Source organism: Prionailurus bengalensis, chromosome B2 (genome assembly GCF_016509475.1).
Source record: "Prionailurus bengalensis isolate Pbe53 chromosome B2, Fcat_Pben_1.1_paternal_pri, whole genome shotgun sequence".
NCBI lineage: Eukaryota > Metazoa > Chordata > Mammalia > Carnivora > Felidae > Prionailurus > Prionailurus bengalensis.
Genome location: NC_057349.1, coordinates 110,917,642 through 110,933,320, shown reverse-complemented (window position 1 = coordinate 110,933,320; position 15,679 = coordinate 110,917,642). Strand labels below are relative to the sequence as shown.

At 35.7% G+C, this 15,679-nt stretch overlaps 1 protein-coding gene across 1 annotated transcript in view; it reads left to right on the top strand.

Annotated features, from left to right (window-relative positions):
- TRDN (triadin) overlaps positions 1 to 15,121 on the top strand; it is a 395,011-nt gene extending 379,890 nt beyond the window's left edge. Inside the window, exons 38-40 of the mRNA XM_043592239.1 lie at positions 6,901 to 6,942; positions 9,016 to 9,051; positions 12,714 to 15,121. Of these exons, the coding sequence (XP_043448174.1) occupies positions 6,901 to 6,942; positions 9,016 to 9,051; positions 12,714 to 12,853 (218 nt within the window). The 3' untranslated portion in view covers positions 12,854 to 15,121. The remainder of the gene's footprint in view (positions 1 to 6,900; positions 6,943 to 9,015; positions 9,052 to 12,713) is intronic.
- Positions 15,122 to 15,679: the final 558 nt, after the last annotated feature.

Genomic DNA, 15,679 nt, shown 5'->3' with positions numbered 1-15,679 from the left:
TCTTATTTTGGTAATACTGAGTAATACCAGAGTATTACTGGCCTCATAAAATGAATTTGGAAGTTTCCTTTTTTCTTTTCTTTTTTTTTTTTTTGAATAATTCAAGAAGACTAGGTATTAACTCTTCTTATAATGTTTGGCAGAATTCACCTATGAAACTGTCTGGTCCTGAACTTTTGGTTATTTGGAGATTTTTGATTACTGATTCAATTTCAGACATTTTTATGTTACAAACACATAGGGGACATCATAAAATACACATGATGAATTTATACACTTTATACGAAGAAGAAACTGAGATTCCAACAACCTTTAGAAACCACTGTAAATATGTTTCTAACTTATTAACATGCATATGTGTGATAGTGTTGTTAAATTTATTACAGTTATCCAAACTTAGAAGGGACAGTTTTAATATAGAAAAAAAAGAAGAGAGAAAAAGAGAAGGTAAGAAAGCCAGCAAGCAAACAAGAAAGAAATTGATATCTAAGCCTAAATCTAAAAAATTTACATTCATTGTGTATTTCAACTCAGTTTAAAATTTTTATTTTAATGCAATATTAACAGTTAATTGGCAAATGGTTGCTATTATATGTAATAACTTTTGCATAAAATATATATGGTAGGTGAAAGCGCATACCAGATATTTCTTCTGTAATAATTTTTAATTTGAAGAATTCAGTTTTGCTTTGTCTGTGTTCTGCTTATATCTTGCATTATTTTACTGGTTCCTGTGTTAGAGAAATAAAATGTTTTGTTTTTTTTTCTCAAAAGGTGACATTTACTCTCTTGTTTTCTCAAATACTTTGATCTATATATAGCCATATGTAATATATGGCTAATAAACTTACTTTTGAATAATTACCTTTCCTTTTGACAGGTTTATGTTTAATTATTTCCTTTTGTTAATGTTGGTTATTTTGTAGAAATAGAATTCTTCATCTGGAGTAGCATTTCTCAATGTCATAGTCTATGGATCCCTAGGGTCTCCAAAATCCTTTCAGGTGACCTGAAACACTTTACATAATAATATTCAACCACTATTTACCTTTATTGCTCTCATTTTTTCATGAGCATACAGTGGAATTCTCCAAAGGCTAAATGATATGTGAGAAAGTCATCGCTCTTTCAGCCAAAGAGCTGTTTGCTTGAGAATCCTTATGTTTAAAAACAATGTCTGTTTTAATTTCTGTTACATTAATTATCAATAGACGTAATCCACATAAACAAAAGTTTTTTGAGGTCCTTAATTTTTTAAGACTGTTAAGAATTTCTGTAACCAAAAATCTGAGAACACCCTCATAGAGAATAAGAAATGGAACCAAGATAAGATTGTTTGTTGAGAATGATAAATCTGTCATTTTTACTATAAAGTTTGTTAATTCATATATTGAATCCATGTATTTATAAATACATGTAATTGTACATCATAATAACTGTTGGTACTGCAGCTAAACTCCACATTTCTTTATGTTCTTGGAATTTCTCTCAGCCAAATATTAATTACTGTCCATATTGATGCTATATATATATATCCATATGTATTAATGTTATATACACTCAAACACACACACAAACACACACACACACACACACATGAGTCTCCTTACTGTCAACATACTGGCTTTTTAAGTTGTATCTGTTTTCAGCCTCATAGAACCAAGGCTACCCTTGACCCCATGCAGACAAAGACTTATCTCCTGAACTTTCCTAAAGTCCCATTCTGCTCTCATTCTGTTTTTGATTAATGGCTGGAGACCAGTCTTGGAGCTCAGCAAAAACTATGAAGCAAAGGGCAAAGAGAATTTCTGATTTTTTTTTTCAGGGCCTTACACTTGATGACAAAATAACACACACACACACACACACACACACACACACAGAGGCGCCTGGGTGGCTCAGTCAGTTGAACATCCGACTTCGGCTACCGTCATGATCTCACGTTCGTGAGTTCGGGCCCCACATCGGGGTCTGTGCTGACCGCTCAGAGCCTGGAGCTTGCTCCCGATTCTGTGTCTCCCTCTCTCTGCTCGTCCCTCACACATGCTCTGTCTCTCTCTGCCTCTCAAAAATAAAAAAAACTAGTAAAAAATTTTTTAAAATAACACATGTACATATTTATATATAAATATGTATATACATATATGTGTACATATTTATATATTTTATAAAATTTATAAAATTATATATATATATACACGCATACATGTAAATTTAAGTGTTGGAACAGACACTTATGTGATATGAAGCAGATTATGGAATTGAGACAAGGAAGGAGTTCCTTTACTTCATGATAAAAACCAAGCACTACTTGAAAATACAAAATTTAGACCTATCATGATCATTTTATTGTTTTCTTAGATAGCTAAGAACCTCTGTGTCTGTAGCTGTAATTTCATAAGTATAAAAGAGTTATACAAAAGCCAGACTTTGACATCAGCATGTTTAAAAGATTGAAATGGTAGCCACACAGACAAGACCTCTCATGTGTTCATAACTGTTATCGTGGAGAAGTCTGATTTAGATAAGAGGACAGAGTCATTAATACTTGTGATTCCTTTGGAATCTAAGTTTCTATATAAATAAAAGATGAAATCTACAGTTTGGAAGTCTGGATAATATTTTCACTCTTAATTGATTAGAATAAGTTTACCTAAAATACAGTGTTTAGGCAAACAGAACAGATATATTTTCATCTTCATTGTTATTATCATTTTCAAATACAGATAAGTAACTCTTCTATTCATCCCACCAGAAAGAAAATGGATTGTTAGAAGAGGGACACTCTTTCATTTCTGCTCTGCACAAGTTCATGGTTTATGCAGTCGGCGACATAATGCATAGGTTCTGAAATCGGAGAGAACTGAGTTTGGGAGGCCAGCCTCTAGAGGTGGAATGGCACAGTGACTAATAACACAATCTCTAAAGCCAAAATGCCTGAGTTGAATCCCAGGTTTCCCCACTAACTAGCCCTGGGATCTTGAGTCTCTAGCCTTCAATTTTCCTACCTACAAAATGGGAATAGGAATAGTATCCACTTCCAAGGAGGTGAAATATGTTCTCATTTATAAAGTGTTTAGAACAGTGGCTGGAACATAACAGGAATAACATTTATACTATTTGTGAAATAAATATAAATCCTCATTCAAGTGGTTCTGATCCAGGTAGACTGGGGTCCATGGTTCAGTCCTGTCACTTAATTCATTCTGTGACCTCGGACAACACTTAACCCTCCTCTGCTCCATCTATATAAGAGATTTAAAATAAGAACACCTACCCCACAGAGGGGTTGTCACAATTGAATGTGATAACACATATGAAATAATAAGGCCCAGCAGATGGTAAGTATTAGCTATCATTGCTATCAGTAAAAGTGAGCTCTTAAATCACGCAGTTTTGCCTATTAACTCAATGCATGTCACTTGTAAACTTTTCCAGACAACTTGCCTTCTCTTTCTTCCTTTTAGACACTTTTAGTATCATGACCAACCAACACCACAATTTACTGCTAGAAAACTAAATTTCCTATGATGCCCCCAGCTAATGAGTACCTCCTAGGATTTCCTTGTTGCTGGGAGTGGCACCACTATTTTCTTCCAAACTCAAAAAGTGCATTAAGGTATCCCTTATTATATAATCTCTTGCATTCACATGTACTCAATCCTATTTAATTGTACCTATGAAGCCTTATTTATACTCAACTCTGTCAGTGATTTCCAATTGCAGAAATCATTGTTTTGATGTTGACTGTTAAAATACATTTCCAATTTCTTTCTCTGAATCCATTCTCTCATATTCTAGTCTTGTTATTTTTACAAAGTACATTAGAACATGATTTCCTTCTTGAATGACCTTCACTGGCTAGGACATTGAGTAGAGAATGCTCAGCCTGACATCTGTCTTTCCACATGATAACATTTTCTAACCTTTGCAGATGCACTTCTCCTGCCCTCCTCAACATTCCATCTGCTCCTTGAGTCTCTTCTGTTCTTTGCTATATCTAGTCTTTCTTCATATGATTGCCTTCACTTGAAACTTGCCATCTCCTTCGGTCATATTCCCCTCTATATTAAGGACCCATTCTATTTTATTTATTTTTGAGAGAGAGACAGACAGGGACAGAGCACCAGGTGGGGAGGGGCAGACAGAATCTGAAACAGGCTCCAGGCTCAGTGCTGACAGTGCAGGACTCAAACTCATGAGCTGTGAGATCATGACTTGGGCTGAAGTTGGATGCTCAACCTACTGAGCCACCCAGGCACCTTCAAAGGACCGATTTTAAATTAGACTTCCTTTTTTAATGAAAAGATACTGTTTACTAAGGGACATATGCAGAAAATAAAATTCATTGTGTTCTAAAATTATACAAAGTATACAAATCACTTTTTAAAAATCGATGTTCTAATAGCTATGATGTTCCAGTGATGAGTTGTGGATAATTCTTCCTTCCCTTCCATTTCACAAATAAGATGCAGGTACACTCAGATCATCACAGAATCCCAAGGCCTCTAAATCATCTGATTCTGCTTTCCAGTCATTGTCCTTAGGCTTAGGAACGTTTGTCATCCCTGTTTGGCTTGGAGATTGCACTGTCCAGCTTAGAGAACTCTAAGGCAACAAATATCAAATTATTCACTTTTAGCATCTTGAATTGTTTATTCTTTAGACTGGAGTGGGATATCTGCACTGACGTGACCCTAAAAACTGACAAAAGTAAAACATCACATTCCTTATTCTTGTGCAAACTTAGCAAGAAATTGAAACATCTGTCCTATTTGATTCCAAAATTGGGTGTGGCTATTATATATCGCTATTTCTTGATTTCTTCTACATCTGATCTTAAGTGTATTTCTTCAGATAAACCTTCCAAGGAAAAAAATAAAAATAAAAAATAAATTAAACTTCCTTCATAAAATGTTTTCTTAAAAGTCCATTGGCACATGTTGATACATCTTTTATGGTAATTATTATACCTTTTTAGAGTCATATTTGTTTTATCCAAGCCACCACTCACCTAATCAATGCGCAAGTTATAAAATTAAATGGATTGTAAGTGTGTTATTTCTTTTTTGTATGCTGAGCAGTGACAATTGCGGTACATTCATTATTCCTAGTTCAGTAAATTTTTGTTGCTGTTAAGTTGCTTACACAGAGACTGCATCTCTATAGCAACTGCCCTAGGCTTGCGGTTTACCTTCTGGTGCCTCTGTTCTCCCGGTTAGCTTGAGCAATTGACATATGACTCACTTCTTGCCAGCTTTTATCACGTAGCTAGTTTATGCTGGGTCAGAATACAGAATTTGGAAAAGAGAAGCAGCTCGGGTTTTTATTCTACCCATATTTATTTCTCCAGGGATAACAAATGAATCCAGAGCATAAACATCTTAAGCTTATGTGTGCTATAATCCTCAAAAATAAAATCTGTATTTCTTGTGTACAAGAACCTTGCATTAGGTTACTTTTATAAACATCCTCCATAAAAATTAGCAGATTCTTGCTACACAATGAAAGTGTAACTATCATTTGGTTCTTTTAAGAACTCTGACATCATTTTAAAAATATAGTTAAGTTACTTCAAAATATCATGTACCCATTTATACCTTTTGTTTATTCATGGCAGCTAACAGAGCAATTTCAGACCATGGTCATTTAATCCAGCATTTAATTGAGTTAAGCTTGTATTTAAATATTTCTAAACTAATCAGGGTGAAATTTTAGTAACTCACTGCTCCAGCCCAAATGGATGCTCCAGTCCACAGTTAAGTGACACTGCCAACATCAGGAGCAAGGGACGCTCAACACAAGGAAGCCACGAATGCCCTGAACTAGGTCCTTGGATGAAGTGAAGCCAGTTTGCAACCAATTTACCTGAGACCCAGATGTAGAGAGTAAATTATGGCCAGACCTGGAGAGGTTCTTTCCTGGTTCAAACTCTGCTCCAGCCTGACAAGGAAAAAAACAAACAAACAGCTGTTTTGGGGTCTCAGTCTTGGCCTCCGAGTCCTGATGAGACTTTTTTCACCAAAGTTGCTAATTAAAAAATAAAATTTTTAAGTAGTTTAAAAATATTTACTGCAAAAAAGTGGTCGTAATTTTCTTTTTTCCCATTTTGTTCTTTTACATAATAACATCTGTTTCTAAAGGTCACATTTCTTTCTTATTAGAGAAAATTTGCATACTGACCTATTTTACCCCTTTTCTATTTATTGGTGAGCAGCTGGTATGCAAAATCTGAATAAATAATAGAAAACCGACCCTCTTTCAGTTCATTAAGAATGCTAAAAAACTGATGTGAACATTTAAAGATCATTTAATTATATTTTCTTAGAATTATCTCTGACTTAAAAATCTTCCACATTATTCCACATGTGCCTGTACACAAAACAGCAAGTAATTTACATAATGTAAGCTAAGAGTCATTGTGTATTTGAGCTTTGGTTCAACTTCTAGTGTCTTTTAATTGCCTCTACAATTATCCATCAAAAGACTAAAATCTAATCAGTCCACTAATAAAATATGCTGGCGGATATTTTTCTCGGGATCTAGCTTATGTATTTATCTCCAATGTCCTAAATTCCAGAAGTGTTGGTAGTTTGGGGAAGGAGTGTTAGGAGCCAGAGAGGAGAGCCACATTTGGGAGCATCACTGCAGGTCCTTCTTATCATAGCCAGCTTTTGTCAGCCCTAACCACAGCCTGATACGGTATCCATTGCCCCCCACCCTCTTCCCAAGTCAGAGAAGTTGCCTTGTTTGTCAGGAAGTTCTTATTCATAGAGACACTAAATGCTGAGTTCGCAGAGTAATAGATCTTATGATTCAAAAACCTTAAATACAAAATTTCTTCTTTGGGAAAGCTGGAAAATAGACCATGGATTGATGTGTCCTTTCTTTACTCTCTAGGAGAAGATCTGGAAGATGTACCGGCTTCAAAGAAAGCTGAAGGTGAACTTGTTGCTTCAGTGTATTTAGGAGTTTTCTCTTAAGGCTATGATGTTTTGTCTGTTTTATTTAACTATTCTTGATTTAGTCTTTAGCTTTTCCTAAGTAATATTTAGATGGCAGACCCATTTTTTAGACAAACAGCTTTTTTACATTATTTGGAAAAAATATGCATATCTTCACATGTTGAAGGCACTAGACACTGGTTTATTTAAAAGTAAATATTAGATGCATTTATTGTCCAATCTGCTTACAGGAACAATATTTCAAAACCATCATTTCACTATTTTTGAATTGAATGGGGGTGTTATTTGATAGAAAGAGAATCAGATAAATGTTTAAAGGTGAAGTTGACATATTTTTATTAAAAAAATTTAAAACAATTTGCCTATACTAACAGCAATGGCTAGAGAAAGGAAGGGAGGAAGGAAGGAAAGAAGGAAAGAAGGAAGGAAGGGAGGGAGGAAGAAATGGAAAGAACAAGGAAGGAAGGAAAGAAGGAGTAAGGAAGGAAAGATGGAAAAAGGAAGAAAGAAAAGGCTCAAACTTCAGAAAAATATATCACAACTAGATACATAATCTTGAGCAAGTCTTTTCAGGACTAAATTTCTTTATTTGTATTATAAGAGTTTCAACTGATTTTATTTTATTTTTTTTTACTGAAGGGTTTCCAGAGTCCCTAGAGTGGCATGTTATATAATAGATATTTTCTATTATACTTCCAAACTTGCCTATAAACAATAGAGCTTGTGTAAGAGTTGTTCTTGCCATGAAAATATATGTACTATAGCAGTGCCCAGAATTAATTAACAGTATAGAAAATAGTGTTTTGAGGAAAGACACAAAGAAATGGACACCTGAGTCTTAGGATGATTTACACTTGTCCTAAGATATGTTTTTGAATACTTAATTTTTAGATTTTTTTGAAAACTTGAATTATTAAGAACAATAACTCTTAACATGTTTTTGACTTCTAGACAATTGCTTCTCAAATCATTTTATACATAAATCATCTGACAATCTTTTTAAAATGGGATAAATGTGGGTTGGGGCCTAAGAACTACCTTTATATATTAATCTCCAAATAACAGTGAAACTCTTGGAATATGGATCACACTTTGAGAAGAAAGGTCCTTGAACATATTTAGAATTTGTTGAAGTCTAAAACCTAACTTTTGCTGAAAGACACATGCATTCACATCTTTGTTACCTTTCAGGGTTTTACAAGAAACCCCCAAAGCCCAAAAGTGAACACCAGTTAATGTGAATGCTAGATAAAGGGGTTCAACTAGATAGCTTCAATTTATCCATCACTAGATAAATACATGGCACTTATCACTACTGTAGAGAAATCCATGAGCCAGATGAGAAAAGGGACTAATACAGGACACCAGTCTGCTGATATTCTTTCATGGCAAAGATGATTACTAAAAACTTAAGCCCCTCAAACATTTAGAATTACTTTGGGGAGTCTGGCTGGCTCAGTCAGTTAGGCATATGACTTTGGCTCAGGTCATGATCTCATGGTTTGTGAGCCTGAGTCCTGTGTCGGGCTCTGTGCTGACAGCTCAGAGCCTGGAGTTTGCTTCAGATTCTGTGTCTCCCTCTCTCTGCACTCTGTCTCTCTGTCTCTCTCAAAAATAAATAAACCTTAAAAAAAATTTTTTTTAATTTAGAATTACTTTGAAATATTCATTATTTAGCCCGCTCACTCTTACATGTTATAACTTTAAACATTAAAGACCTCTTCTAAAAAAAAGAATATGTGCATCTGCTAGCACTCACCCACCAACATCCAACACATCAGGACCAGTGTTCCTGTTTGAACAAGTACATACTGAACACCACATTCTTTTCTTCCACTGGCTCCTCTTCTGCTACTGGCTCTTAGCTATAAATTTTAGGGTGAGAGATTGAATAGAATCTGAATAAGAACCTAGAATATATTATAAAGAGGGAATTAGCTCCTGTTTCTTTCATACTGCGCAACCGTTTAGACATTTTTAGTTCCCTACATATTTGTATAATAGCTGTGAATGTACAAATTATTTACTTTCATATTTTTGTATACACCAGAAGCTGAAGATGTGTACTCCACAAAGAAGCAAAAAAGTAAGTTTATAATTACTTTAAAACTATGAAGTCATTCTATATTAAAGGTAGAAGTATAAACCGGCACTTTAGACCCTTAAGAAGACCAGTATGAGAAGAAAAAGATTTTTAGCACAGACATGATGAATAACATTAAAGTAGGTCACTTATATTTCAAAAAATAAGCCCACCACTTTTTGTGTCAAGCAAGAGGCACGTATTTGGAAGAATTACAAAGTAATGACTGAAGTGGCATTTATCGCAGACCATTCTACACAGCTCTGATCCTGTGCACTCTCACTAAACTTGTGCTTCAATATGTGCTACTGTCTGCTTTATAATCAGACAGCTGAAGTGATATGCTGAACTTTCTTATATCAAAGAGAAAAAAAATGTAGAAATAAGACTCAGCAATTCAATTGCTTAGAAACTCACTTCTTTTAAGATTGAAAGTTCTTTTTGGTTTTCTAGATATGTGGCAGGCTCTTAATAGTCTTTGGATCGTTGATTGTAGAATGCAATCAACATTCATGTGCAGTTACAAAATTCAATGTCCAAGATTCTCATCATTCTGATATTTCCAAATTAGATATTTTTCTTCAAATGGTAAAGCAATACATTTTGGATTCGCATTTGCATTAAAGTCATTGCTGGACAGACTAAAAGAAACAATGTTTGAAATAGGTATGACTGAAGTTCGTTTCGCTTAATGCTTTTAAAGAATAGACATTTATCTGAAGAAATGAAATCAATAATGTTCTCTGGATTCTAACTGCTTCTTTAAGGTGTTTCTGCAGGAAGTTACTAAAACGCCCACTACAACAGCAAATGACTCCTACTCCGTATTAATACTTGATTCACTGAGCAAATATTAAGTGCCTACTACATTCCAAGCTCTGCTTCAGATGTTGAGGCGATTGCGGCAAATAAGAGAGGGAGTCATTATAGCCCTTCATATAATCAGGTTTTGAGAAAAACAGTACTTTTCACTATTATTTCAAAAATCTATAAAGTCAATCTGGGCATGTTTCTGGTTTAAACAGGAGTTTCCCAATTATTAACCTACTGGTAAAAATTTGTGGCTATGCCACATAAACAGTTAAAGTCTTTATTTTATAAATAAATATTAAAATATAATTCAAAAGAATAGGTGGATTGTATCAAGGTCAATTTCCTGTTTGGAATATTGTACTATAGTTTTGTAAAGATGTCACCATAGTGGGGAAACTGGGTGAATGGTATATGGGAATAGCTCTGTATTATTTCTGACAACTGCAAGCAACTCTATAATAATCTCAAAATAAAAGGTTTAATTAAAAACAAATGAGGGGCACCTGCGTGGCTCAGTTGGTTAAGCTTCCAGCTTCAGCTCAGGTCATGATCTCACAGTCTGTGAGTTCAAGCCCCGCATCAGGCTCTGTGCTGACAGCTCAGAGCCTGGAGCCTGCTTTGGATTCTGTGTGGGTCTCTCTCTCTGCCCTTCTGCTATTCACACTCTGTCTCTCCCTGTCTCAAAAATAAATAAAAACATTTAAAAATATTTAAAAAATTAAAATGAACAAATGAATCAATTCAATATTTTTAGCAAAAAAACTCATCAACTATTTTAAGTTTGATTGGAGCATTTTCTGTAGAAAAACAATACTTCCTATTTCCATCTAACTATAAAATAGTTCTACAGTCTGATATTCCTGAGCCTTTTATATAAGCCTTAACATTTGCAGATGTAATGATATTTCCATTAACAGCCTATCAGCATCAATTAAGTAGATGCTCAGAAATGTGCCCATGTCGGGGCGCCTGGGTGGCGCAGTCGGTTAAGCGTCCGACTTCAGCCAGGTCACGATCTCGCTGTCCGGGAGTTCGAGCCCCGCGTCAGGCTCTGGGCTGATGGCTCGGAGCCTGGAGCCTGTTTCCGATTCTGTGTCTCCCTCTCTCTCTGCCCCTCCCCCGTTCATGCTCTGTCTCTGTCCCAAAAATAAACGTTGGAAAAAAAAAATCTAAAAAAAAAAAAAAAAAGAAATGTGCCCATGTCTAGTACAGTTCAGCTGGAAGGTAACCTGTCCCTGCTGGACTCTTCTACTTTTAGCACTGATGCTGCCATTCATCTTAATGCAGTCCAGCTATTTTTTTTAATGTTTATTTATTTTTGAGAGAGAGCAGGGGAGGTGCAGAGAGAGAGGGGGGCAGAGGATCTGAAGCAGGATTGGCACTGACAGCAGAGAGCCCAACCGAACAAACAGTGAGATCATGACCGGAGCCGAAGTCAGTCACTCAACAGACTGAGCCACCCAGTTGTCCCAGTGCAGTCTAGCTTTATTGCCATCCCTGGCAGTGGCCCGTCAAAGCCCCAAGCACTTACAACCTTGGGAGTGGGGGCAGATTGTGTTACTGCCTCTCTTTAAAGCTACAACAGAAAAGAAAATGATTCTGGATAAGATGAAGGGGAAAAGAAAGAACAAAGTCAAGATTTCTCCAAACTACTTTCATCACTGAAAACCAGTGATTCAAGTCAGCTGACACCCAGGGAGATGAAATCAGAATAATTCCTTATTGCTTCCTTTAGCTGCTTAATACCCCTGCTTTGCTTCATTCTATTTCATAAGCCCTTAGGCTGATACGAATTTGGCCAGCTTCACCATATTCCACATAGCAGTCACTTCAACAGTCATTCTCTTTCTTGGCCATTGGCAAAAACTCTGTGGTTCATTAACAGAAGGCAAATAGATAAAATAGAAAGCACTGAAGAGTCAGCAGGTGCCCATGATTGTTCGGAGAAGTTAGAGTCACCATCTCTTAACAAAGCTGCTACCTGGGAGCATTGGGAGCTCATGCCCTTACCCACCACGCTGCACTGCCTTGCTTGGCTTTAACACATTTTCTGTGTTGCTGTCTGCTCTGACAACAGAGCGGCTACCTGGACACATTGTCGTAAAAAGTATTCCCCGGGTGCCTGGGTGGCTCAGTCGGTGAAGCATCCGGGCTCAGGTCATGATCTCGCGGTTGGTGAGTTCCAGCCCTGCTTAGGGCTCTGTGCTGACAGTTCAGAGCCTGGACCTTGTGTGTCTCCCTCTCTCTCTCTCTCCCCCTACCCCACTCATGTGCTGTCTCTCTCTCTCTCTCTAAAATAAACATAAATGTTAAACAAAATTTAACAAACAGTAACTATGCCATCTCAGGAGAGTAAGGGCAAGTGGAAAGCCTCAAGACTCTAAGACCACAAGGCTCTCTGTGGTTTTATAAAAACATTAAAAGAAACAAGAAAAGTCAGTTATTTTTCATATAGATAAGCTCATGTTTTAAAATCTGTAACTATATAACAGTTTTTCGGAGTACAGTGCACATCAATAGATTCCTATGATGTAAGTATTTTGACTTTCTATGCCAGATAATTTTTATTATCATTTGTTAAGGGATTATTATGTGTCAGGAAAGATTTCAAGTCCTTCACATATATTTACTGATTTAATTTCCACAACATTTCTATGAGGTTTTTGCTATCGTCTTGATTTTACATGTGAGGAATCTAAGACACAATGAGGTTTATTAACTTGATAGTTACTGTCAAGGCTATCTAGCTGAAGAACCCATGTCCACATACATTGTATTATCTGGCTGTGATTTACCTTTGTTCCTGCTCATGTTCTGCTTGTTTTAACAAATTATCATGCTCTCTTCCATAGGCCCCATCAGTTTCTTCCAATGTGTCTACTTGGATGGATACAATGGCTATGGATTTCAGTTTCCTGTCACTCCTGCGCATCATCCCGGAGAGAGCTCTGGCCAACGAAGTTCTCCAGGACAAAAGCAACAAGGACAATAGATACACATGCATGGCCCTTACAAGTGCTTTGAGACTTCGACGATAGGACCTATTGTTTGTCTGCAGTGGCGTAGGCAGTTAAAATCATGAATCTGGGGAGTTTCTCTGAAAATGTTTTACTCTCCTGCCTGACCTACAGAGAAAGGGTGGGCAAAAGGATTGAATGATAAGCAAACATGTTGAAAGATATGGCGCTCAAGAATCTGTTATTTGTGTTTGTTGCTAAGTGTGGATGCTTATATTTTCCTATTTCTATTCACTGTAGAGTTGCTTACAAATTAAAGTTTCCTTAATAATGATCTTTTAAATATAACTGACACAATTACAAAATGGAATTCCTGATTCCAGTTAGATATATTCTTACATGAAAACACAGACTATGCTTTCAGTTTAAGGAGTACAGGAGCCTACACAAAAGCTACTCTTTATGATGTGGATCTCTAAACGCAATTTGCCCACTAAGTTGATGTTTAATAGTTTAGTTTTACTTATGTCTCTTTCTATTTTCGTTGTGGCAATGCTTTAAGAATGGGTAATAGTTGCACCAAAGAGTGCTGTAAGTTCCTTGTGATGCTCTTTTACACAGAATTCAAAATATCTCTGAACTTTGGACATGATAAAATGAGGTAGAAATGTCTGATAAACCTTCTCTCTCAAATTTGTCTTAAATTATAATTAGGACATTCACTCCAGTGGAAATATACCATCCAATTAGGCAGGTCTGGTGAATCATTTGTTTGACATAAAGGCAAATGAGATGTAGTATTTTCAGATTTCTCCAGACTATGTCCTAATGAAAATGTCACCTGGATGAAATTTTAGTTCAATCACTAAATTTGGGTGACAAATGCAAAGGCATTTCCTTTCACTTAAATAGGATCATTCTGTACAGTTAAATGGGTTTTCTTTCTCAAAAATATATATATATGTATATAAATGAATGTCATCAAAATTGAAGAACTATATTTTAACCATAAGTGCTTCATGAGATGTCTTACTTGTTTTTTAGTTAAGTGGTTATCAGCACCAATAGAACAAATGACAATTTTTAAGTTACTTGATGATCATTGGGAATGACTATGATGGCTTTGTCATCTTTTTGTCTTCTGGTGATATGAACACTTATGTTCTTTACCACATTTTTCTATCAACTTTAAAAGTCATGCCACTGTGACCTTAATCGTGTTTACAGTTGCAACTCAACTTACGACAAATGAACTCAGGAAATAAATTAAGTTATCCTTTCTGGCATTATAATTACCCTCTGCTGAGGTAGCCAGAGCCAATACTAGCCAAGTGACTTATTTTCAACAACTATCAAGTTCTTTAAGTCTAATTTAGAACTCTGATTTACTAAAATATTAGGCTAGGGCATCAGTAACACGTTCAGTATTAATAACGGATTTTCAGTGACTTCGGTGAAAAGAGTTGGTCTCAGACACCTGCTGGTAGATCTAACTCACACCACAAAAGCCAACATTACGATGAACCAAGATTAATGACACTCTTTCGGGGGGACCTAGAGTGTATAACTTCAGGACTGACCAGATGGTATCATCTTGCAAAGCTTCTTCATGTAGCAATGGAAACTTGTGGAGGGGACAGTTGGTAAAGTTTATTGCTCAACTGCTCCTACGGCTTCTTCAATTTAATGAAGAAGGGAATAGAGAGCAAATATGACAGTTGTTTAGATTTCATAGAATGATTTATCCATTCTTTCATTCAATGACTATGTATTAAGTACTTACTCTTTCTAGGACACTATGTTAGGCACTGGACTATGTAAGAAAAATATCAGAAATAAATTCTGTTCCCAGTGCTATCTTGACACAATGTGTGCCCTTGGAAAATTTACTAAATATACTGTGCTTGTTTTCCTATGTGTGAAATAGGGATTTCAAGACAAACAACAACCTGATACCTCACAGATGTACTGTGGACACTGACAACATATCTTAATATGAATATGATGTCAAAATAAATTTCTGAAATAATACTTTGGATGTAGCACTAATTTTTCCTCCGAGTGCTTTTCTACATTGCATCATTGCATCTTTCATTGTCATTATAAAAACTATTTAATAAAAAGTAAAATATGCCAATTTATTGTAATTGGAGTTTAAACAAACCAGTTAAGATTGAAACAATGTTAATAATAATTAAAGTTTATCTGCTTAAAGTTACAATGATGATAGCACTTCAAAAATACTAACTAAACTCTCATCTGTTTGTATGGTTCCATCAAATAAAGTGTTTCTAGTCCTTCAAGTTTGTGCTTTACATTTTAAAGGAAAAGATAAATGGTTGGATTAAAAGTTTTTGTCTTTAATAGGGAACTCACAATTCATGTCATATTGGTCATAAATATGTAAGCATTTAATAATTGTTTTAGTTCTCCATTTTGTCTAAATGATATGAGATACACACTCTCTCCCACACTTCACTTCTCTTAATAGATGAAGATCTGTAGAAAATTGATAATTATGGGGTACCTGGGTAGCTCATTAGGTTAAGTATCTGACTCTTGATTTCAGCTCAGGTCATGATCTTACAGTTTGTGAGCTTGAGCCCCACATCAGGCTCTGCACTGACTGTGTGGAGCCTACCTGAGATTCTCTCTCTCTCTTTGCCCCTTCTCCTGCTCATGCTCTATCTCTCTCTCAAAATACATAAATAAACATTAAAAAAATTAAAAGAAAATTTATAACTATGTAAGGTTTTTATTTATGTTTAGTTTTCATAAAATATGGTAAATCATCATTCAAAAGGGGCAAGTCTTTTTCAGAATAATTCCAATGAAAAGCACCTATATATTGATTCATTCTG